This window comes from Arvicola amphibius, chromosome 2 (genome assembly GCF_903992535.2).
Source record: "Arvicola amphibius chromosome 2, mArvAmp1.2, whole genome shotgun sequence".
Classification (NCBI taxonomy): Eukaryota; Metazoa; Chordata; class Mammalia; order Rodentia; family Cricetidae; genus Arvicola; species Arvicola amphibius.
The window spans coordinates 39,599,011-39,624,266 of NC_052048.2; the positions used below are offsets into that span (position 1 = coordinate 39,599,011).

Here is a 25,256-nt window from a genome sequence, read left to right on the forward strand (position 1 = left end):
ATTCCGAATGAATATATACTCTCAGAGAGCTGTATACTCTCTGCCCCACCTCTTATCATCTCTACACTAGCCCTTGAGATGGTCACCTGGGAGCCATGCTGGCTGTCCACAGCTTTGAGAATTAAACCCCATCTAACCACAGCGTTCTAGGCCTGCTGACTTATGCATTAGCCAGCCGGCATTACCTAAGAGATCCTCTTTCAGGCTATCCTCCCTATCTCCCACGGGGCTTTTTCTGCCTGTTTCAAAAATGATTAATTCCATACGTTAGAGAGATGAGAAAGCCAGTTGACAAAGGTGGCAGGCTCCTGACCCAGAGGGCTGTGTGCAGGTGTACCCACACTCCTACCTGCGAGTATACCTGGATGTGTGGGTTGGGGCCACCTGAAGCTCAATTGTGGCTCAGCATTTCTGGTCCAAGTTGTGTGAGCCCGCAGTGGCTGATTTAGCTGTATGAGACTTAGATTCTCACCTGTGAACTGTTTACATCAAGATGCTGCATACAGAGTGTGCATCTTATACACACTGATTAATGACAACCTAGGACAGGCAGTGGTTATCCAATCAGCCCTGCTTCTGCCATGACAGAGCATCCTTCTGGCAAGCAGCCTCAGGATACTCCAGCGATTTAAGTCACCTGGGGACACACATTCAGTTCTGCCACTTCTGGGCCCTGGATGACTATGCTATCTATCTATTTATCACGAAGGAGAGAAGCATTCAGAACAGCCCTGGGTACTCTATTCAGTCACCCCACTTTTATTCAATTCACTCAGAAACACTTCTGGGAAAAAAAAAAAAACCAACACAAAAAAACCCCTAAGACTACGAGGTGGAATTTCAAGACACATAAGCGAAAATCTATGTTTAGTAAGCAAAATAAATCCAATTATTTAAAAAAAGCATTTACCCTTTAAATGTTTCTTGTGCTTCTAACATTCAAGAACAATTCAGGCTTCTATCTTGAGTACAGTAGGAAAGTGGGCTACTGCGTCTTTCTGGGAATCACATGTTCTATCTCTTACCTGTAATGCCCCCATTTATGTGGTACTTAAATCCTCCTGGGCAGAGAGTTCAGAGTGGATTCCTACCCAATGGCACTGCCTTTCAACTATCTATAGAGAAGCACAAACCCTCAGTCCAGTGGGCGCAGGACAAAGCCGCTGGTGTAAAACTTAGACAAAAGGGCAGGGAGCATGTGCACGACTGTGGAAATGCACGTGCGGACCAAGATTCACCAAACTCCTTAACCTATCACCACGACTGCAGTTCCTATGAGAAAAGGCAACTTATTTGTTGATTTTTTTTCCCCATCTGAACAGCCAGGGGCTATGTGAGGTCACTCTGTAGTCAGCTTGCCTGGAAACTGAGGTGACAAAGGCAACATCCTTCCTATCTATTAAGCTGCATCTGCATCATAGTGGGCAGGGAACAGAAGAAAGGCAGTTTCTCCAACGTTTGGAGTCACAGCACTACTTACCAACACGGGCTGCAACCAAGGGTCAGGTCTACTAGTGAACCAAGAGCAATCCCAGGATTCAGTCCTAGAACCCCTAGACCATTCTCTGCATCAACAGAAGCCCCACTGACATGGAGAAGGGGAAGACACAGGGTTTTTTCAGCATAGGATGATATTAAAATCAAGATGGCTAAGTGACAATGAGTCAGCAGCCAAGCATCTCCGCAGGGATGGAACTGTAAGAACGCTCCTGGCAGCTCTTCTGTCTGTCACCTCGTGGCCCTCTGTTTGCTGCCTCCTGTACTTAGGCCTGCCCACCAGCTGTTGCCCTCCACACCCTCCTGCCACCCTTCTGGCCTTATCTGTCCAGTCACAGATGGATGTGCGAGGTGGCATCAGTGAATTTATATACCAGCTGCTCAGTGGGCCAGTGAGGTCCAATGACTTGCCGGGGATTGCATGCCTATGAAGAAGAGAGTTGGCACTCAAACCAGGATCTTCTGTCCCCAAACCCAATCCTTGGGGAGGGATGAGCTTTGCGGGAATCGCACTAATGAAATGAGAGAGGGGATGACCAAAAGGAGGGAGACGAGGACCTATGTTATGTTATGCTTGAGTGAAATTTAACGTGTGGGTGAATGGCTGGGAATTTCTCAACTGCAAGACAAGAGTTTTTTTCTTTTCCCTCTAGGGATAGCAAGAAATGCACAATTGCTCTTGATGGACAGGAAAGGTCTTGTTACCTTGACTGTGGACTGTTTCATGACTGAACTAGAAAAGGTGAGAGAGCTGACCTAGTGAGCCTGTCTCATGGGGAATTGTTTGTTTTGAGAAAAGGTCTCCTGTAGCCCAGGCTGGCTTCCAGTTCCTGAAATCTTATCTCCATATCCTGAATGTTTGGATTACAGGTATGAGCCACCAAACACCTGGCTGCCACGTTTGTATGCACGTTGGCCTTACCAAGGAGAGAAGTGTGCCATTGGGATATAAACACAGGCAAAGGGGTCCTATGCTAGTGCTCAGGCAACCTCATCCTACCCATCCATGTTCATTCACAGCTGCTCAACTCTCATTCTCTCTGAATCATAGCCCACTAACTAACTAGATGGTAGCTTTGGGAGATGAGGCCCATTGTTTAGGCCTGCCACCTCTGTCTGCAAGGTGCTGTCCTTGAAGTACCAGAAGTTCTTTTACATCCTGCATGGCCACCTGAGACTTTCCACTTGGTCTCCCGCACGGCCGTTTAGCAGATGGTACTGAGCAGATCTTCTAGAAGCTCTGGAATCTTAACCAGTAAGTTAAAAGACAGCAGAGGAAAAGTTAAACATCACCTTCCCCTGTCAGGCAAGTGGTGTCTTTCCTGATGACCACATAGCACTAAAGAGCCTTTTTCAAAGATACGCAGTGTACAGAAGGGGTGAGCCCTGCCAGGCTCAGCTTCCACCTCTGACAGCAGCCCCCTTCCTGTCCTTTACTCTGCAGTAATGACAGTTCCCAAGGGTTGTCGCATCTCACAGCCTGGTTTCCTGCCCAGAATCAGCGAGTAGGAGGCTTGCCTCAGCAGAGATGTTTGGGAGGCCTCTCCTCCGGACTGTAGACGCTTCCACGTAGCATGAGCTCATGGGGTTACAACATAGGCACGTGACAGCTCCACTACAGCTCCGAGGGCCCAGGAGACTGACACCCCTGACTCGGGAAGCCGAGCAACTCTCAGATCCTGTCCTGCTACGTCTAACTCTCCATGCCAGGGAGATTCACATGGCAAACAAGTTGAATCACCAAACAGCACTGGCAAAAGGCTTCAGCTGGTGGCTCAATACTCTTCGGTGCCACCTTTAGGGCATAAAGCAACAGATTTCCCAGCAGTGTTGATGTTCAGAGTTAAGAACCCTTTGATACCCTAGATTTCCATGCTTTCTGACAAGACATCTTATCCAATCAAAGCACAGCACAGACAGGAGGCATAATAAATGCCTAGGTCCCCAGAGCATTAAATGTAGAGGACTCTGACCAGGCTGTGTGGCAGGCATGGGGTCACTCTGGCATTTAATCCCAGTCAAGTGACGCTCACAAGACTTTGTGAAGTTTCCACGATTGAGACGGAAGCCCCAAAGGGCCCCGGATTTTTCTATGACCATAACGTAATGTGATTGCTTCACAATCAACCCTGGAAAAATGTCAAACAAGGACACAGCCACTTAGGAGAAAAGTCCAGGTCACCATGCATGCATGTGGCAGTGTGCAGGCTGATAAAACATGGGCCGATTTGTCAGTGTCAAGCACTGGAGGAAGAGAATCAGAGGGCTGATGTCCTACTAGAGTGTCCTGATCCTGTGGGAACTGGCTCTGACTCTTGTCTGTTCCGACCCGACCAGGCCACACCAGCACCCTGTCAGCTGCCTCTCATCAAAGCGCTACAGAAGGGGAAATCCACCTCAGCACCTTCTAAGCTAGGGGTGGGCAGGCATCGACTCCAGCCCACTTCTATCCACATTTATCCTGGTCCTGGTATCAGTGAAATGCCACCTAAAAGCTCGAGTGATAAGGGCCTGGTCCCCAACTGCAATATCTAATCACTGAGAAGTAACTGTATTAGAAGCACTGTCTTAATCAATGAATCAATCCTTTGGATGGCATCTTTAAACGTGGAAGAAACTTCCAGAAGTAGGGCCTAACTGGAAAAAGTTGGTCATTGGGAATTTCACTACATTTTTTGGTCTCTCTCTCTCCGTCTCTCTCATGTGTATGTTTGCCCATGTGCACTCCAGCTGGGCATACACACAAGGAGGCTGAAGGTTGCCAGTGGGTGTTGTCATGGTTAGCTCTAACTGTCAACTTTGGCACAGCTGAGAGTCATCTGAGTAGGAAGTCTCAATTGAGGAACTGCTCAGGTCCAGTTGGCCCATGGGCATGTCTACGGGGCATTTCTTTGATGGCTAATGTATGTAGGAGGCCCCAGTCTACTGTGAGCAGCACCACTTTCTGGGCTTGTAGTTCTGAGCTGTAAGAAAGCTAGTTAAGTAGAAGCCCGTGATGAGAGCAGCAAGCAGCATTCTTCTCCGGTTTCTGTTTCAAGTTCTTGCTTGAGTTCCTGCCCTAAATTTTCTCAATAATGGATGGATTTGAAAGTGTAAGTCAAGCAGGCCCCTTGCTTTTGGTCAGTGTTGTAGCACAAACACAGAAAGGGAATGAGAACAGTTGTCCCCTCTATCGCTTTTGAGCCGGCATCTCTCACTGACCCTGCTCCCCATCACTTGTCCAGTTCATCTAGCCAGCAGGCTCCAGGGATGTGCCTGTGTCTGCGCCCCAGGCCATGGGGTTACAGGCATGCAACACCAAGCCCGGCTTCTAACGTGGGTGCTGGATCTGAACTTGGGTCCTCAAGTCTATACAGGAAGTGCTCTGTTTACTGACGCCTTCCTGGCCCAGAATTGGCCTTTAAAGGATGATATCTCTTTCTGTTCTCTGGCCTCCATGAGCTGAGTAACCGCGCTCTCCCATTTCCTTCCCACACAATGCTCTGCTTCACCACAACTCAGGAACAAGAGAGCCAGCTAACCATGGACCAGAACATCTGAAACGGAGCCAATACCAACCACTCCTCCTTCGGTTGTTTACCAGGCATCCGTCACTATGATGGAAGAACGGACTACACAACCCTCACCCCTGACAGTGCGTCCTTTTTTGCAGTCTCTGTATGCGCGCATGTGTCTGGGTGTACTCACCCATGTGTGCATGTATACAGGCCAGAGGTTCGTATCACGTGCCTTCTACTGCTCTCCAGCCTTTTTTTTTTTTTTTAAAAACCTTTCCTTTTCTTCTTCTTCTTCTTTTTTTTTTTTTGTTTTGTTTTTCGAGACACGGTTTCCCTGTAGTTTCTAGAGCCTGTCCTGGAGCTAGCTCTTGTAGACCAGGCTGGCCTCGAACTCAGAGATCCGCCTGCCTCTGCCTCCCGAGGGCCACCACCGCCCAGCCCTTTTCTTCTTTTTTATGTGTGTAAGTCCTTTGCCTGCATGTCGGTGTGAGCACCTACCTAGTACTCAGAGACCAGAAGTGGACACTGGATCCCCTGGTACTGGAGTTACGGCAAAAATAGCAAGTATTCTCAACTACAGATCTGTCTCTTCAGTCTCTTATACCTTACTCCAACTAAATACAATGTATTTAGTTAGTTATTTAGTGTGTGCACATGGCATGTGAATACACCGTGTTAGTCTGAGGAATTAAACACAGGTCGTCAGTCCTGGCAGCAGATGACTTTTCCCACTGAGCTATCTTGCCAGCATTGGCATGAGTTTTTGAGACAGAGCCTCTTATTCAATGCAGATGTCACTGATTGTCTATAGGGCTGAGCTCCAGGGATCTGTATTCACAAGTGTGTGCCACCAGGTTTGACTTCTTCATAAGTGCTTGGGATCCGAACTCAGTATGGCAGCACTGTGCCCACTGAGCCGATCCCAAGCCCTTGGATGTTAACTGCTCATGTCGGTGTAGTCTGTGTTTCCTGCTAGATTCTTATTGCTCACAGACTTCCAGCGCGGCCCCCAGGAAGGCTGGTAGTGGAGGTCCAATCCTGGTGTGACTGCTGAGTCAGACTGGGGTTAGACCTATACCCTGGGAAGATTTCCAAGTGCGTTAGAATTTGTGCAACTTGGATTATACCCTGTGGTAGTTAATACTGACTGTAAACTACAGGGTCTAAGATCACCAGGAAGACAGACCTCGGTGAGGGAGTTTCTAGACTTGGTTAACTGAGGGGGGAAGACTCACCCTAAGTGTGGGTGGCACCATTCCATGGGGTCCTGGACTGACTAAGAAAGAGGAAGTGAGCAGAGAGACAGAACTCATGACTGTGGATCCGATGGGATCAGCTGCCTCTCACTCCTCCTTCATGCCTGCTCTGCCATGATGGATGGTACGCCAAAGTAACTCTTTCCTCCCTGAAGTTGCTTCTTTTCAGGTGTTTGGTCAGTCATGAATGGAGTAATTAATACAGACCCTAAGGATGTCAAGCTGCATGTGGCAGTACCCCCTCTGGGGTGCCTTGTAGCTTGTAGGATTTGGGGTACTGGAAGTATTACCCAGTGATGTGGCACTCGTGACTGTAGCACTGCCTGCACTATAGTTCAAACCCTAACCACCGCTAGCCTGTGAGCCTGCTGCTCACTGGGGTGCGTGTGTAACACTGTCGCTCATTGGAATGCGTGTGAACACTGCCACTCACTGGGGCACATGAACATTGCTGCTCACCAGGGCTCATGTGAACACTGATTCTCACTGCAACGCATGTGAACACTGCAACTCACTGGGGTGCGTTGAACACTGCTGCTCACTGGGACAGACTGATTTGAACATCCTTACATGGAGAGCCTGAAAGTCACACACACAGAAACAACAGCAGAGCAGAGTCGGGAAACTCATTGTCAGGCAGGGCCCTCCAGTCCTCGGCAACTGGGAGGACGGTAACCAAACCTGGAGCGTTTTCAAGAGCCAACGGCCTTTTCCAGGGTGAGGCCAGGCTCATCACAAAGGGTCACCTGCTTTCCCAGTTCATGCGTCCTCGCTTCGTCACACACCCCTGCACACCCTAACGAATTTGGAAAGCACATGTCATAAAGGGCAGCTGGCTGGGGACTCTCATGGCACATGTCTGGTGACGCCTCAGAGCCCTGCTGGAGAAGTGATCGGAAAACCTGCAGCTTTTCTGCCTCGCCAGGACACAGCAATACACTCTTCCCACCAGCAGGAAGATTCATGGGGGCTCAGATCCTTTCCTTCATACGACCCCTTTCAGACACTTAGCACAGCACCTCCCCGAAGGCTAGGCTGAGCTCAAACAAGTAAGTCATGCTGAAAACTACACCTCCCGATCATTAGGTGTGTAAGGCGCCTCTAATAATATCCAGGAGAGGATTTCTGACACAGATCCTATGCTGGGAGGTGGAACAGGCGGTAAATGGAGACCCCAGCCCCAGCTGTTAGACAGCCCGAGTCGATTCAAGTCTCAGTAGCCCCTCCTTGGGAACAAGAGGACCGTGGTTGGGTCCAGGTGAGCCCCAGAGATCATGGGTGAACAGAGCACCGGCATCTCCATCAATAGGTTTTTGGTAGTGCCTCCTCTCCAGGTGCCAGAACCAGACATGGAACTAAGAAGATAGAGCAGTGGTTGCCATGGCGGCCCTGCTTCCAGGGCACCTTGGGGCATCTTTTCACTCACCTTGATCATCTCGGCCACATAACTCTCTGGTCCAGTGTATTCCGTGGAGTCCTTCACTTTCACCAGCACGATGAAGCACAGATAGTGCCACATGTTGTGTTCCTCCTTGATGTGCTCTTCAAAGGTGACAGTCTTATTGTCAAACTTATCTCTTTCTAAGCCTAAACAAGAAACAGAACATCCCAGATTGCTACTGAGCACTCATGATACAGGAAAGTCAATATAGCCGGTTGTCTTGATTGATCTGCATGCGGAGTTGGAGTCTATTGGCTTTGAAACACACTTTCATCATGGCAGGAGGGCTCAGGCTGAGTCTGACTCATCGGGGTTTGGTTTATTTTATCTTTTTGTTTAGTTTGGTTTTGTTTTGTTTTGAGACAGGGTCTCATATAGCCCAGGCTGGCCTCTAAAGCACTATGTGGCCAGAGGATAATTCTGAACTCCTGGTTTTCCTGCTTCAAGCTTGAAAGTACTAGATTTATGCATAGGCAGCAGCATGTGAGGATCCCAGCCGGGTCTGAACACCACTTCTGCCATTTGCTACTGGCTACTAGACTTGCAGGTGTTCTGTTACTTCATGGGTGATGGGAAACCTGCCTTCCAGGTTCCAGGGTGAGAACATGGGGATAGGCTCAGACACAGGAGATCAATGCCAAAATGCAGACAGGGTAAAGGGAACTTTAAACCAATTTCTGATGCTGGTTGACCACTATAGTTTGTAGAGGTCTGGGTTAGCCATTATGAAATGAGAGTTGGGAAATAAAGAAATATATTTCAGGTCATTAGTGGGATTTGGATTGCTCATGATTAAAAAAAAAGAGCACAAATATACAGAGTAAGGAAGATGCTATAGACACCGTAATGCTGAATTAGAATTAGAGGTAGCTATTTTTATTATTAAATATATGACACTAGAGAAACAGATGTAGGTGTGTGTAGATCCGTTTCCATGTGTCTCTACACACACACCAAGGTATACACATACATCAGTCCATATTTCTATAGCTTAGGCTGAGCGCAGTGGACACCAATAGGAATGAGGACTTTGACATTAGCTACTAAATGCCTATTTCAATGAATAACTGGGGCATATGGAGAAATAGATGGTTATATTGCTATACTAGGGAAAGCACAGGTCTGAGACCAGAAATTCTTAAGATGCCAGAAAAATAAGTACAAAAAAAATTATGACATGTCAAAACACAGAAGCCAGCCTGAAGGGTTTTCATTGGTCAAAACCAAGGTAAACTGTGCATGAAAACAGAGTCAGATACAATGCCACATACCTGTAATCACCAGAGTTGGGAGGGTGAGGCAGGAGGATCACAAGTTCAAGGCCAACCTAGGCCACATAGTAAGATGCTATCTCAAAATTAATGAACTAGTAAATCATAACAGAAAATAAATGCATGAAGCAGGAATCATCACTGGATACTAAAGCTGGGGCTGAAAGTCCAATGTGAGAAATACCAAGGTTAGTTACAGTTTCCAAGCTTCCTGCCACAGTGATTTTCTGATGGAGGAAACATGCCAATTATGTCCTTAGCCAAGTGATCAAACTGAGTATCAGCAGTTTTAATAGGGACTGGCTCCATGTGTCCCTGGTATGGCAAACTGAGAGGGACAGAAAAGCATGTCTTTGATATTCACAGAAAAACGCAGAAGCTCAGCTCAACCACAGGGAGCTTCCGAGAAACTCAAATCGAGGGGCATCCTACAGCCCTCAGAAATGTCTGTCCATGGAGTTAAGAGGGGTCTGAAGGCGGAATGCCACACATGGTCTGGGGTTTTCGAAGGGTTCTACCAGAATGAAGGTTTTAAAATTCGATAGGCAGATTTGTCTCTCTTTTGATTTTCCAATTTCAGTAACTCTACTGCAGCCATGTAAGAGAATGTCCTTGTCCTCGGCAAATACATACTGACTGAAATGTTTGGGCACCAAAAGGCATTGTGCCAGCCGTTGACACTGAGATGGCTTGGAAAAATTGTGTGAGCGAGTGTGCAGGTGGGCGTGAGTGCACGTCGGGGTTTGTGTGTGTGTGTGTGTGTCTGTCTGTGTGTGTGCCACGTGTGACTGAATAAAGCAGAGGAGAACTAGTGTTAAAATTTGGAGACTCAAGATTAGGAGAAACTGTATTAGGTTTATGACTTCTACAACTAAAATTATCAAAATAAAAAGCTCAAAAGATCGGTCTTAAAGAGGCTAAAAAGTAAATGTTCAAAAGAAAAATGTTCATTTTTATTACATATACTGGGAAGGGACTCATAAATTTAGTAACTATATTATGAATAACCCTGAAATGATTCCTCATCTTCCAGATTCCCACATGATTAGCTTGCGTCTGCATACATTTTCCTGCAGTTATGGTAACTTTTCATGACATTTTTGGTACCCAGGAAACTATTTTTATTTTGTTTTTTGAGAAAAGGTTTCCTATAGCTCAGACTGGCTTCAGGCTCTCTGTATCTCCTAGGCTGGCCTTGAACCCCATGATATTCCTGGCTCAGCCTCCTCCCTGAGTGCTGGAATTCCGGCTGTGAGCACTTGTTTCATGCAGCAGCTCCCTACTTAACCTGCAGTATGAGGGGGGCTATGCCAGGAGTCTATCCAAGTCCTCCCTCCTAATTCTCACAGTGACAGAGAAGTGCATGGGAAGCCACCCACTTTACAGGTGGGGACAATGTTCAGCGAGTGTGAATGACTGAACACAGGTGCACGGCCTGTCAGCAGCTAAGGCTGGGCGTGAGCCAGGCATGACACACCAAGTCCAAGCCTTTAACTTTCACCTGACTGTAAGAGACCTTTTTCTTTCCTTCCTTTAAAAGATAAGACAGTCTGGGCGGGTGGCAGCACACGCCTTTAATCCCAGCACTCGGGAGGCAGAGGTAGGCAGATCTCTGTGAGTTCTAGGCCAGTCTGGTCTATAAGAGCTAGTTCCAGGACAGTTAGGGCTGTTCAGCAAGCGCGCGCGCGCGCGCGCACACACACACACACACACACAAAACAAATCAAAACAAAAAACTAAAAAACCTTGTTTCAAAACCCACCTCTTCCCCAAAATTATTAAATTGATTTATTTTATTTTTTGACACAGGGTCTCACTATATATCCCTGGCTGTCCTGGAATTGTCTATGAAGACCAGGCTAGCCTCAAACTCACAGAGATTTGCCTGCCTCTGCCTCCTGAGTGCTAGAATTTAAACAAAATTATACCATCTCTCAAACTCATGGCTCTTTATCTCTCTCTCTCACACACATGATATACATATATGATAAATATATAAACACAACCTACTGAGTCTATTAGTGTTGCTTATATGTACGTGCGCATGAGTTCAGGTGCCCATGGAGACCAGAGGTGCTGGATCCCCCTGAAGCTGAAGTTAGAAGCTGACACGAGCCACCACCTGGAATGGATGCTGGGAGCTGAATTCGGGTTACACGCAAGAGCAGCGCATACTCTTAACCTCTGAGCCATCTCTCTGCCCTTCCTCGCACTCTCTGCTTTGAGACAGGATTCTGCTAGGTAGCCCAGGTTGACCTGGAAGTTGCAGTGAGGTCAAGCTAACACTGGACTCACAGCCATCCGCCTGCCTTGGCTTCCCGAGTGTTGTGATCACAGGGGGTGCCAACATGCCCAGCTCTAATGATGGCATTTTCCACGGAAGCTTGAACCTGCCAGTAGAGAAGACTCTCAGGCTGCAGCTGGACGATGGCTCTCCCTTCTAGTTGGCTTACAACTAGACCAGGGGATTCTCGGGATGCCCGGACCCAGAAAGATACATTTGTCTTCAATGTATGGCCACGTTTCTACTCTCCAGAACTTAATGCCTTGAGGCAAACTGGCAACTACTGCACAGGGTTTATTAGCTTCCCAGATACTCCCCAGCAGGAGAGGCCTCAGAGACCTCTGCCGATTGATTGCCAGGAGAGGGCAGAGATGGGAGAGAATAACATGAGTGTCCCAGCCCAGAGTCTGTTCTGTGCCCACCCCAGCGCCATGTGTCCTCGTGCGCAACCACACTGTCCGGCGGCCTGCTTGCCTGATGGGGCAGATACTTACCACAGATGAAGCATGTGGTCTTTAAGATCTCCTCCTTCTTCTGCTTCTCACTCCTCAGGTCAGCGAAGGTGTCAATGATGACCCCAAAGATCAGGTTCAGGACGATGATGATGACCATGAAGAAGAAGAGCAGGTCGTAGATCACTCTCGCGGCAAACAGAGGCTCCTGTAGATGCGAGATGGCACTCAGGCAGCGCCCTCAGTACCTGTCACCCTGAAGAGGTCAAAGCCCAGCTCCAGCTGGACAGGTGTCCTCTTGGGCAGGAGTTACATTGGGCATCAAACTTTAAACCCCCCCAACTATGTCTCTTTTCAATCCCCTGGATTCATACTGTGAATTCTCCAGCTGCTGAAGAAACACAACCAGGAAGGTTCTGAAAGTGTGTTGAGGTGGCCAGGTCTAATATCAAAGCAGACCTCTGTCAAGCGAGGAGAGAAACACAAAGTTGTCGTGGAGCCTGAACATGCCTAAGTGGGCATGCGTGGGGAGGGGCACTGACTAGCTCTTGCACAATGGCTTGTCACACTCCCAGCTCATCCTCCACACTGAGAGTTTACAATCAGCTCCATCACAGTGCACCCCCACTGGCCACCCCCACGCACCCCTGTGTCCCTTCTTTCCCTTGGGATCCATTTACCTCTTTGGATGGCTTCCTGAGCACATCTCCTACTCCACCCCCACTGCGCAGCCCATGACTCAGAACGGTGACGATGCACATGAGCAGCGTCTCACATGTGTGCTCCTTATCTTGTTCCGTTTCTTCCGCCGGGAGCAGCTCTGTGAACGGGGCGAGTCATAACACAGTTAAGACAGGAGGGGGAAAGAGATACTGTGATTCTACAGTGACGTTTCCCAAATGCCATCTCTCCGGCCCAAGAAATAAAGCCACGGGATGAAGAGTCAGGTGTTTGCTGTAGAACTCAAACAGTGCTGTCCCCACCACTAAGCCCTGCTCGCTTCTCAAGCCATGTCAGGACTGTCCTTCCTCTACAGAGCTTCACACGACCCCTATTGTTTGAAGATGTTACACTGTCGTCCTACCTGCAAACAGAATATAGTCTATGGCCCAGACTAGAAAGAAAGCAGCCTGCTTCTCAGGTGAGGGATCTGTCAGGTTCCAACTGGGCATGCTCAAAGGATGGAAGCATGGCTGGATCGTACAGAGGGGCCATGGCCTCCGTGGCTTTACATTAGAGACTGTTTATCCCACTTGGCAGCCTGCCTCGCTGCACTGCTGAAACACCATCTCTTTCTTATTCTTTCACTTTTATTTTTATTTGTTCTGCACTCCTGGAGACTGAATCCAGGCACGGCCTCACACATGCTAGGCACGTGCTCGCCCACTGAGGTGATTGTCAGCATCACCCCATTGCTGTGGCTTCTGGGCATTTTTTAACATCTTGGCTTAGCACAGGATCTGTGAGGAGTCTTTCTGGAACCATCTCTTCCTGCCGTCCTTGCACATGACCATTATCTCTTTAAAGGAGTTTTACCACAAAGCCTGTAGAATACCCCCTCCCCTCCTTTGCCTAAGAATCCTCGGTTTTTGTTGATGGCTGCCTGTCTTCTAAATAGCACCCTTTCTGAGGCAGCATTTGGTTCCATGATCACCCATTTACCCGTCTCCCTCCGGCTCCACTGCCGTTTCCCACATGGGTCCCGTCCACAGTTGGCATTCACACTCAAATCAGCAGCTTGTGTCTGCACACATGGCTTCCTTTTCTGTTCATCTCCCTCACGCTTCCAACTTCTCCCCTTTGCCGCTGGCCTCACTCCGGAGCAGTGTTTCTGATTTAACCTGCTCCGACACCCCCCCACCTCACCAAAGTCGCTGAAGGGGTCTGATATTCACCTGGGGCTGGTGGCCATGCGGTCCTACCTTCTTTGGGTGCAGGAGACGAACAGTTTTCCCCCGTCTCCACTCTGCACACATCAGAGTACAGAAAATCATTTGCCAAACTCTCGCCAGTTTCTGGGAAAGAGAAGGGAGTTTTGTGATGAACAATCTGGCAGCATATGGTTAAAATGTTTGAAGTCCCCAGTTCACGGCTGATTAAACAATCCTTTACATAAATAACACCCTCCAATACTGCATATAAATTCAAAGCACAGATGCAATTTACACTTTTATTTGGTGAGCTGGATGGGAAAAAAGCCAGAAATGTCAAGTTCTGTAGGCTTACTAACAGTATCGCACTTAAATAGCACCTCTCCGACTTCAGAGACAAACACCTGAAATGCTAAGAGAAATACTACAGGGTGTACGGATTCTGGCAAGATCCGGATCATGCCTGCAGGGGAAGCACCATGGGCAAGAATGGCACCCATGCGCTCAGGCTGGTTTAGGTCAGAACTGGAAGGGAAGGTAGGTGACGTTAAGTGCCACTTGGTGTCAACCGAAGGCTGAGGTTCTGCATCAAGATACACTACTGGGGGAGAAGGCAGCCAGGCATGGTGCATCATAGCTGGTCTAGGGTGTTCTGGACTCAGCCCGGCTGTCTTTAACCAGGTGCGGCTCACTAAGCATTGGCAGCTATTCTGAGAAAGAACACTCAGGCATCATTTAAGTATTATCATTGTTTACCATTTGCAAATAGGAAGTCACTTCTAATTTTGTTATATATACGGTAGCTCATTGTAAAACTCACATTTTTTTAAAGCCTTAGGGATAGCCACTGCTAGCAATGTGTGGTTCTGTCTGTCCACATCAAAAATACAGACAGTCAAGTGCGGTGTGCATGTCTGTAATTATAGCACTTGGGTGGTAGAGGCAGGGAGATAAGAAGCTCAAGGTCATCTTTGCTACACAGTGAATCCAAGGCCAGCCTGAGCTATACGATCCCCTTTCTCACAAAACTCCAAATACAAAACAATATATAAATGTTTCAATTAAAAGTATGATCTTATTATTATTATTCTGTGTTTTCTCATGTTATCAGTGTTTGTCCGTAAAGGTTTATAAGGGTGCAAGCTATGCATGGGGTACTCCACCTCACAGATATGGCTGCAGTCCAGTGGAATGCTCTGTTATATTCAGATTGGTCCCAACCTCACACTGCAGTCTTAGAAGTCTGCTTATTCACACACTTAGCAGATTATCCCCATAAGTATAAATTATCAGGAGTAGGTGTGCTAAGTCAAGGGGATGCTTTCACTAAATATAGTAAAAATGCTTTGTGAAAAAGTTGCACTGGCTGAAAATATGGCATTAGTAAATTTTATTTTGGTGTATGCGTGTTTTTGAGACAGAACCTTGCTACTGTGTAGCCTTGGCTGGCGTCTAATTTGTACCAATTTCATCTGCCTGAGAGTTAATATCAGAATATGTACCAACACAGTATTTGGCATCACCTTTTGAATAACATGAGGATGACCTATTTTCATACTTCATACTCTGGTGTTAGGGAGATATCTGTCTGCGAATGTAATGTATTTACTCTAGTCCAGTTAAAATTCTGTTGACATGTAAAAAGACAAGAGGATCCCAAACCCACCTGGAACAGCCGTTTCATTGGGCAGCCTGTCTACTTCCAAGATAAAGTCATCCTTGAAGAACAAATAGCCCACTATTGAGAACAGGTACACCAGGATGAGAGCCAGGACCGCTGTCAAGATGATGGACCGTCCGTTGCGGGTGACACTTTTAATGACATTGAGCAAAGTCTCTTCTCTGTACACTAAATCAAAAAGCTTCAAATGACAAGAGGATAGAACAATTTTTAAGAAGCCTGTGTTTAGGTTTATAACAGCATCATTTACTCTCTTGAAAATTCAGAATCATTCTATAATTTTAACACATAACATGTTGCCTGTCTTCCCAGTGAGAACTGAGATGGTAAAAATGAGGAAAAATAAACATAGAAGGGGGGGGGGTTGGTAATCAGTACCAACTTCAAACAGCACACAAAACAGGTTAGAGGTTCCAGAAATAGAAACAGGAGCTTCAGAGAACAAGGGGGAGGAAAGTAAGCAGGGTCTTGGCATCCATCCATTTAGAATCTATTTTCTGAGCTTCTCCAAAGGCCCAGCTACCCTGGTACCTGCTTCCAGGAAGGGCAGTATCTAATGGTGAAGGCAGGCATGTTACATGCAAATTGTAAGATCTCTGGGCTGCTGAGGCTCACATCTTAGCTCAGCTACTGACAGCCTGGGTCTTGGGCTTTGTTCTGCCCCCAGTTGTCCCTAGCCTCAGTTTCCTCATTTGTAGACTGGAGGATGGAGGGTTAATATGAAGAGTAAGCAAGCATCATCTATACAGTGCTTAGCACGCAGGCATTCTTATATGCTGTGCAAGTGCTGCAAGTGGTAATCAACAACTTCCCGAGGAAGAGACCGGAGCAGAGTCACACAGTACAGTTGTAAGGATGTCCACAGTGGAGACATACCAGGAAACCTAGCCCCTCCATCTCCTCCCCTAGTATAGGAGAGACCCCTGAATGTCACACTAGGTTCACAGGTTAGGCCTGTGAACTAAGGGACATGCTCTCTTCATGAGGAAGGCAGATCCTTGAACATCCATGTAGGTGTTAGAGGACAATAAGTAGATTGCCTTGGGGTACCCACAACCGTTTGGTTAGGGGGCAACTAGAAGAGAGCCATAGGGTAACTCTTGGACTTAGAAACTTTTATTGTTATTATTATTATTTTTTTAAAGATAGAATCTTCCTATTTTGCCCATGCTGGCAGCAAACTTTTTATCCCCCTGCGTCAGCTTCTTGACCATCAAGGATTGTAGGCACATGTTGTCAGGTCTGGTTAAGGCTAGCTTTTTGGTTTCTGTTAATCAATGTGTCCTCTGTCCTCATGTCTAGACAGCTCTGGAAAGGCTCGGTCTTCACTGTGGCTTTGGGTAACTGTGCACAGTGAAGTTAGTCATGGGGAAAGCACCTGGGCTCTTGACTGTGCTTTTGATTTACAACAAGATGCTGACTGAGCCTCTCAGGACTGCCGTCTCCTCATCTGTAAAATGAGTGGATAGAAATGGCTGATCTCTCAATATCTTCCAGCTTAGAATTTTATATCTCAGGCCATTTTCTGGCCAATTAACTTCCCCTCCCACCTAACTCCAATCTGTATTCTGAAACTAGCTTCCTAGAGGGTACTGGGCAAAGGAGGATCCTTAAAAGGAAGCAAGGAGGTAGCATTCAATCCACACACAAAAAAAGACGGTTGCTGTTAATGCTGGTTAAATATTGTCTAGCAACTCAGCCTAAGAGAATGTCACACAATGAACAAAGGGTACTTGTCTTCTGTGGGCAGGAACCACAGACATGAAACAGGTCAAAACAGAGAAGACACTCTTATGGTTTTATTTTTTAAATAATTTTGAATTTTAAACAATAAACACTATTTATAAAACTGAGATGGTAAAAATGATGAAAAATAAACATAGAAGAGCGGGGTAGTTTAATTAAATAAACCTTTTAATTAAAGAAAGAAACAAACAAAAATTAACCCATGTACAAAGTAGAAAATTTGGAAAAGACAGAGTACAAAGAAAAAAGCCCTAATAATTCCATCATCTATAGACATCCATTCACATTATTCCTTTTTAAAAAAATGTAATGTATAATAAAGCAAAGAAAAACCAGCCTACAACTCACAATCACAGAGAACCCAGACAACAAAGAGGACCCTAAGAGAGACATACATAGATCTAAACTACATGGGAAGTAGAAAAAGACAAAATCTTCTGAGTAAATTTGGAGCATGGGGACCTTGGAAGAGGGCTTCAAGGGGAGGGGAGGAGAGTGAAGAAAAATATATAACTCAATAAAAACAATTTTAAAAATGTAATGTACAGATATCATTAAAATATTATAATAATGACATATAGCCACTCTCAGACAACAGTCATAAACATTTCACATCACAATGATCTAGTAGTATATGGAAAAATACACACAACATAGCTAATATCATTTTTTGAATAATCAAGATGTTTTCACTTGTGTTATCAGAATTGCTTTTGTGATGATGAATATCTCTGGATATTCCTGTATATGTATTTGCCCACTTACGGTTTTCTAATTTCCCGTTAGAATAGAAAAGTACTGCCTATTGCCATTCCAGCATGCTGCATCAAGTTACATTCAGTAGATAAAAATTTCTAACCATTGTGTCCCCATGGCTACCAGACCAGGAATTATTATGATTTTTTTCACCTCTCCCCAAGTGGCAGGTTAAACTCCGAGAAGCACGCATATTTTCATGAGCTTGTCTTGGTTTGGCACTTAGGGATGAGCATGTCTCCGTGTTTAGTGACCATCTGGAGTCCTCATTCTGTCCCCTTATGAACTTTGTATGTTTCCATCTCAGGGGTTAATATTTTCTTAAAAATACAACTAGGATGCAGACGTGAGGCCAGGTCCAGACAGTCTTTGGGGGCCATGGCACCTTAATTAGGCCAAGGGATCATTGTCCCTTCCTCCTCCCCTTCTGGGCTGTCTAAGGTGAGGTGAGGAAGCTCTGACTACCCAGAGGCCACTAGAGTTCTCTCCTGGAGGTCTTTTTGTTTTATGGAAAACCCAGGTTTGTTTTAAACATTGGGAGTTTGCTTTGTTTGTGGGACAATTTGAACAGTTTTCCATTTGGTGTTCTGGGCTCTCACATTCAGTATTTCTTTGAACGAGAAAAGGAGCTCACAGGCAAACCTAGAAACACACAGAAGAAACATTCACCATGATCTAGACGGACCTCCCTGGGCTTCTCTGCTAGAGAGCTGAGAGCTCTGGAAAAACACAGATGTGAACTGCAGTGTGAAATGCCAGTTTCACAGAGGCACAGGCTTTTCCATGTTTTCAAGAGAAATGTGGCTTGGACTTGGGGGATCAACTTCTTATGTGATTTAGGGCAGGAGTTACCTAACCTTACCGTGCCTCACGATCCTCAGCTGTGAACTGAAGACATCATCTACCTCAAAAGTAGGGTGAGAATGTGGGAGAAGCATGGTCTTGCAAAGAGGTAGCAGCTACGGTCTTGTGGATGGTGAGGTTTGAGGTAAGGATGCTCACATCATCCGACTCTGTCCCTTGCATTTAGGAAGGGCCCTGGCTGGCACCACAAATGACTCAAAAGAAAGGGATAAAAAGGAAGATAAAAGGAAGCAAGATCAACAGGAAGGAGACTAGCAGGGAAAGTACACTCCAGCAGGGAGAGACGGCAGGGGTCAAAGGGGAGTCTGTCTCTTGAGAGAGACCCATGAGCAGGAACAAAAGACAGGCCTCAGTGACTTCTGTCCCTCTACCCAGGGCAGGCAGGAGTTTGCTGGACTGGTAGGTATAGGTCTCCTTGCCTCATAGGCTGGAACTCTGGCCATGGATGTTCTTGCATGATATAGAAAGGTTCCGGAATACATACAGGGTTCTAAAGAGTTCTAATGTAGAATGACCAAAATAGGCCACATAATGGCACTCACAAGTATATCCTGCAACCTCATTGCCTAAAACCTCAAAGCATAGCCAGACAGATTCTGAAACTAGAGAAAATAATCCATTCTGTTTAGCCTGCCAACATCTACCACTAATGGAATGAGCTAATCCTGGAGAATTCTTTATGAGATTTTGTATGAGAGCAGGAATAGAGGATGACAAAGATAAGAATAGCGAGCCATTGTGAGGCCATGCTTGTCTAGGGTGCTGACATGAGCAGCTGCATATGATCCCAACAGTATCCCTGCGAGGAAGGTATACCCTTCTCACGTGTAAGTGAGGAAACTGAGGCACAGACAAAAGCAAGCAGCTCAGAAACCATACAAATAGCACTCCCTTAAAGGAATTTCCCCACCTTTCTAAATCCCTTCCTTTCCCTCCCTCCCTTCCTTCATTTCTTAAGCCAATACTGAGGCCTTGGACATTTTTGATCTTTATATTTTTATTTCTTGTGTTTTCATAATAGGTCAAGTTTATGCTCTTGCCATGTTGTGGAGATACAATGAAATTTCTTATCTCCAACTCTATAGATCTATGTTTCCTCTGACTACTGGACAGGAAATCACTATTTGGTTTGTAACTTAATCTGCTCCCAAGAAAGGGAACAGAACCAACCCACAGACTGTCAAGGCCATAACCACCTGGCCCCATGGGAACAAAATCACTCTTTTCTAGCAAGCTCATTCTCCTGGGTCTTGAGGCTTTGCATGTTACTCCTACTTTGGTCCTTGCATTGAGTTTGGTTTACTTTGAGAAAAGTACTTTTACTTTGGTTTGCATTGAGAAACAGATCCCAAGGGAAAGTAGCTGATAGTGCTACCTGAGTCAGAGAAATAGACATATATAGAAAACATCTGCACCACATGGACACCTCTTCCATGAGTGGAAACTACAGATGTGCCACACTCAGGACATGATGGGACTGTGTACTGTCAGGTTCCTGGGAGCTGCCTTGTTTCCTATGTCATTTTTCTCTCAGATCCTCCCAAGACCAAACACAATTGGGGCTTGACATGATAGGACCAGGCACACTAGGTGCTGTTAGAAGGTGGGGAGTTGACATAGTTTCCATGTGTGAGATACATGAACACCTGCTACTCACCAGCAAGCTATAGAAGAATTCATGTACGAAGAGGCCCATGGCACAGATCAGCAGATACAGCAAATGATAGAGGAACTCGACATCCAGAATCATGGCTCGGTAGCCTCTGGTGAACGTGCCACAGTTGCCCACAAAGCTCATCAGAAAGATGATTTTATTGCAGACCTGAGAACAGATGTGGAGGGGACAGTCACGTGGTGCAGACCATACTCAACTGTACATGAGAACTAGAGAGGGCCTCAGCTCCGAGAGCCCACCAAGCACACTCACACCTGTCCTGTGTCTCTAAGTCATTCCATTTCTGTGCTTTTCAGGCATATTACGAATTACACAGAAGTCAAATAATTTCATGTGCACCAGTAATCAAGCAGTGCTTGTGTACGGCAAAAACAAAATTAACACATACTGAAATTACAATTTTCGAAATGAACAATTTCTAACATTCTTGTATGAGTCAGTCAAACAGAGAAGTTGCCTCTATCCACAAACTCTGTGATCGGCATGATTGAGGCCTGTTGCCTAAGCTGGCTCCGTTTCAGACATAACAGAGGTAGAACTTAATGACAAGTGGACAAGTCTCATGTTTCTTTGCTTATATGTTCACAACTAAAATGAACACTTTCTTGAGAAACAAAAACAAGGCTCGCCAGGATGAGCTCTTTCTCTTGTACTTTTTTCTGGGAATGACTTATCATCTTCACATGGGAAATTCACCCTTTCCAAGAACCAACCAGTTCTTGGGGTCTGGAAGCAGCTTCAGCCTGGCCAACCACAGTGTTTTATTCTTACGGGTATAATGACTGCTCAAGGATAGTCACTTGGCCAAATGAAGCCAATGACAAATGTCCCTGGGATTATATCAAAAGACAATTTTGTGTTTTCTACTTACCTTGACCTTGAAGGGATATGAGCTTAGGACTGCTGGCCTCTTCTTACCATACCACAGCCATGAAAACACAACAGCATAGAGGACATATAGCCAAACAAAGGAACATAGGAACTGGTCCCCGAATCCACGATCTAGGCTCCTATATTCAGCTATACCTGGTCAGGCTCTTGATTTCTATGTCAAAATGAACCAATGCATTTCCCCCTCTGCTTCAGCTAGAATGGGCTTCCTGCTACCTACTATTGAAGGGGACCTGACTGATCTACTGGCTAATACTTTTATATCTGCATAGAAACCCTGTGCCTGGAAGTCCATCTCTGGTTAACAGAAAAGGCTGAAGAGAACACTCTCTGAATGCACTCGGGAAAACCATCCTCCCCTATTCTAGCTCCCTTGGCACCAGGTGCACAGACGTGCTGCCAGCTAATCTGTCAGCCGGTGTAAGTGAGCTCCCCGGCAATCAGATGAGTGAGAACTCCAGCACAGATGGAGAACCTCTGGCTCTCTCCAGTAGGCTCAACAAACAACAGGCCAGGTTTGCCCTGAGTTCTAACCCTGTGTGGAAGAATCCTTCACAGGGTAGCAAAGCACGGCTGACTCTGGATAGAGTTTTAGAAGAGGATTTTGGAGAGATGAGGGACAATCATAAACCAGTTGATGTCACAGAACCACCGAATCTACCCAAGTTATTAAAATCTGAAGAGGCCGACAATCCACTTCATCCCACTCTTCTCTTCAACATTCACTGCTTCTCCAGGAATCTTCTGTTCATGGACTCGGCCCAGTGCCCTACTCCATACTGATTCTGCTAGACCAGCTTTAGGTCTAGCTTCCCACTATCTCCAATGGATTCCACCCTTATACACCACATCTTTGCTCGTGCTCTGAATGCATCCACCCAAGCTTCCTCCAGCACTTTGTCCCAACCTTAACCCTGGTGCTCCACCTTTTTGATACCACCCTAGTCTTCTCCCCCAGCCTTCTTCTGTCTGTTTAGTTACGCTTCCTTCTCCCATAGGTAGTGTCTCCTGCTAAAAACAAAATTAAAAAAAAAAAACCTCTAGTGCATTAAGATGGTAATTAATTGTCTAACTTGAGTGTTCCTTGTAAGTGTTTTGTGTTAAAGATGTGCTATCTGTGGAATGAGTGAGGGGCAAAGCAAACAGAGCTAGACAGTACACAGTAGACAATCTCTGAGGCACTAAGAGTCTTTCCATCCATCCATCCATCCATCCATCCATCCATCCATCCACCCACCCACCCACCCACCCACCCATCCATCCATCCATCCATCCATCCACCCATCCATCCATCCATCATCTGATCATCCTGCATGCCTTCTTAAACTTGTGACACCTATGCCACCCTCTCCAGAACTGTCTCTCTTTGTCACTGCGCTCACAGATTTAAAAATGTCAGAGCTAACGGTAATGGCATGTTTTGTCACCTCAAGCATGGTAAGTAAACAATGTGACTACATTTTCACCTCAACAACTTTGCCGCATCATTTCATTTTAGATGGTGGCCAGAGGCTTCGCCTAGTCATCCCTGACTGGAAATTTGTAGTTAAATTTGTCTTTTTTTTTTAGGCAAGGGTTGTTAAAGTGCTTCCTATGCGAGCCTGAGCTTGATCCCCAGAACCCATGTAAAAAAAAAATCCTTGTGTGGTGATGTGTGCTTGTCATCTCCATGCTGGGGATGGAGGCAGGTCCTTGGGGCTAGCCAGCCTAACCAAATCAGCAAGCCTTAAGTCAGTGAGAGACCTTGTCTCAAATAAGAAGGTGAATGGCTCCTGGGGAATGGCACTGAAGTTGACATTTGGCCTCCATATGCACCGGCACAAGCATGTGTACACACATGAACACCGCTACTCCAAGCTCCAGGTAGTTTTAACGAGAATAGCCCACATAGGCTCATATGTTTGAATTCTTCACTCCAAGCTGGTAGACTGTTTGGGAAGAATTAGGAAGTGTGTCTCAGGGTAGGGGATGGGAGTGGAGGGAGGATTTGAGCCATTCCCACTTTGCTTTCTCGGCCTCCTGGTTGGGGACCAATTTGTGAACTCTCAGTTGTTCCTGTGGCCAAACCTTTGCCATCAATGGACTCTAACTTTCTGAAACCATGAGCCCAACTAAATGCTTTATAACACATACAATAAATTTCTCCCTTTTACTGCCCACCCAATCAAGACAGCAATTCTTCATTTGCTTGAAGCAAAAGATCTTGCCATGGTTTGACAAAGATATGGCCCTGCCCTTTTGCCCACCCTGTGGAGTTCTTTCCTTCACCTCTGTGATATCTGTATCTTGTTTCTTATGTCTACACTATGACTCAGCCTTACCACACTGATCAAAAGCACCGCCAGAGCCCCAAAAGGCCTCCCTCCCTGCCTACAGCACCTCCCACCCTAGTCCACATAACACGGATGAATGAATTTTCAAGAATGCCTTTGTACAAATCATCTTGGCTCAAAACACTGCAAGCACTTCCTACCAAGGTGAACAGAGTCTCCCAGCATTTATTCTGCATAAAGTTATTCCCAAAGGACATGTCTATGAAACTACAGTTTAAAGCATTTAGGAAACAAGACTTTGCAGGTTCTCTTCCCCAGAAATTCATGATCATTTCTGAAGGTCTCCAATAAATCTTACAACACTTTTCATTTTTATTGAACCCAGTACTTCCTATATGGATTCCACCATGGAACATTTTCTAAATTTAACACCTAATATACCACCATGGATTGATGTTTTGGAAGTAGATGTGAACCTGGAAGATGAGGCCCAGTGGATTTCTCCTAGAGTTTAGTGTCCCAGGATCTGTCCCCATGTAAAACGCAAGTCTCTTGCCTGCTGTTCCACTTTGCTCTATGGGCAATAAGCAAAATGCTTCTCCGAGTTTTGCACTTCTTGGCCTCACCTTTCCTAGTCTTTAAGGTACAACTTCATAGGGTGTGGTGGCAGACACCCGTAATCTTGTCACTCTGGAAGGCTGAGGCAGGAAGATCGTGAGCTCGAGGGCAGCATGGGCTACATAATGAATTTAAGACCAGCCTGGGCAACATAGTGAGTTCAAGACTAATCTTAGCTACACAGCTGTCTCAAAATCAAAACCAAATCAACGAAACTCACAGTTTCAACCCTGACTCCTTTCTCTGAGCTTATCTTGCCAGAATCCTTGCTGCTTTTGCCATCTGAAGAGCTAGACATGGCTATGCATTACCCTTATTTTTCTGACACTTCCATTTTTGTACAGCTTTCTTATATGCTTAGAACAGGAACCAAAGCCAAAGGAAGGTACTTTTAGATTCCCATGACACCTTTCATGTCTGAATTTTCTCTTTTCCTCCGCTAAGAGTCCCGTGCCACCTACAGCCTTCTATCAGCCATCACCCTTTCCTAAGGACCCTTGGCATCCCTTCCACTATAATGACTACATTTTCCTGTGTTCCACTGACATTAGTGATAGCTAATTCTCTTCTTCTTTCTCTACTTCCTCCGTCTGTTTTTTGAACAGTCCATATGATCTCTCCCCTCTTTTCTATGCAAGACTTTGTTAATATTTGATCATTTGATTTCCTGGCTAAAAACCTATGGTCTAAGCAAACCTTTGGCCTGACTGGCCAAACTAAAAGTTACCCTGCTGCTACTATTACTATCTAGTTCTTGAAAGGGCTATTCCCAAGGAAAGGGCCTGCTGAGGCCCAAATGATGCCTTTGGAGATTCAATTTACCCTGAATAGGTCAAAGGAAGATGCCAATCTAACAGCATTTTATTTTATTTTTTTGGATTGACAACATAGGCCAAGATGCTAGGGACCAAATGGAAGATATTCCCACCAATTCGCAAAAAAAAAGTAAGTATAAAATGGTTCATACTTACATTGAAAGCTCCCAGCAGAAACAGTGTGGGTTGTAACCCAACTGAAAATATCAATCGTAGGATTGTGGAAGCAATTAAGGCCCGGATGCCATGGGGCTTGGGCAGAGCAATGACGATTGCCAGAGAAATGAGCATGGCTGTCCACAGAAGGCCTGACCAGTGAGGCTCTAATGTTCCTGGAAAGACAAAACAGAGGTCTTTGGACTTCGTGC

At 45.9% G+C, this 25,256-nt stretch overlaps 1 protein-coding gene across 8 annotated transcripts in view; it reads right to left on the reverse strand.

Moving 5' to 3' along the window:
- The window catches only part of Itpr1 (inositol 1,4,5-trisphosphate receptor type 1), a 338,451-nt gene that overhangs the window by 19,545 nt on the left and 293,650 nt on the right, over positions 1 to 25,256 (reverse strand). For 4 of the 8 annotated variants that reach the window (XM_038318103.2, XM_038318100.2, XM_038318104.2 and 1 more), the window contains 7 exons: positions 25,045 to 25,220; positions 20,274 to 20,438; positions 15,236 to 15,431; positions 13,621 to 13,713; positions 12,379 to 12,518; positions 11,741 to 11,906; positions 7,677 to 7,837 (listed from right to left, as the gene is read on the reverse strand). In XM_038318103.2, the coding sequence (XP_038174031.1) occupies positions 7,677 to 7,837; positions 11,741 to 11,906; positions 12,379 to 12,518; positions 13,621 to 13,713; positions 15,236 to 15,431; positions 20,274 to 20,438; positions 25,045 to 25,220 (1,097 nt within the window). Of the gene's footprint in view, positions 1 to 7,676; positions 7,838 to 11,740; positions 11,907 to 12,378; positions 12,519 to 13,593; positions 13,714 to 15,235; positions 15,432 to 20,273; positions 20,439 to 25,044; positions 25,221 to 25,256 lie in introns of all 8 variants that reach the window. The other 4 variants (XM_038318102.2, XM_038318101.2, XM_038318098.2 and 1 more) reach the window with 1 other exon arrangement.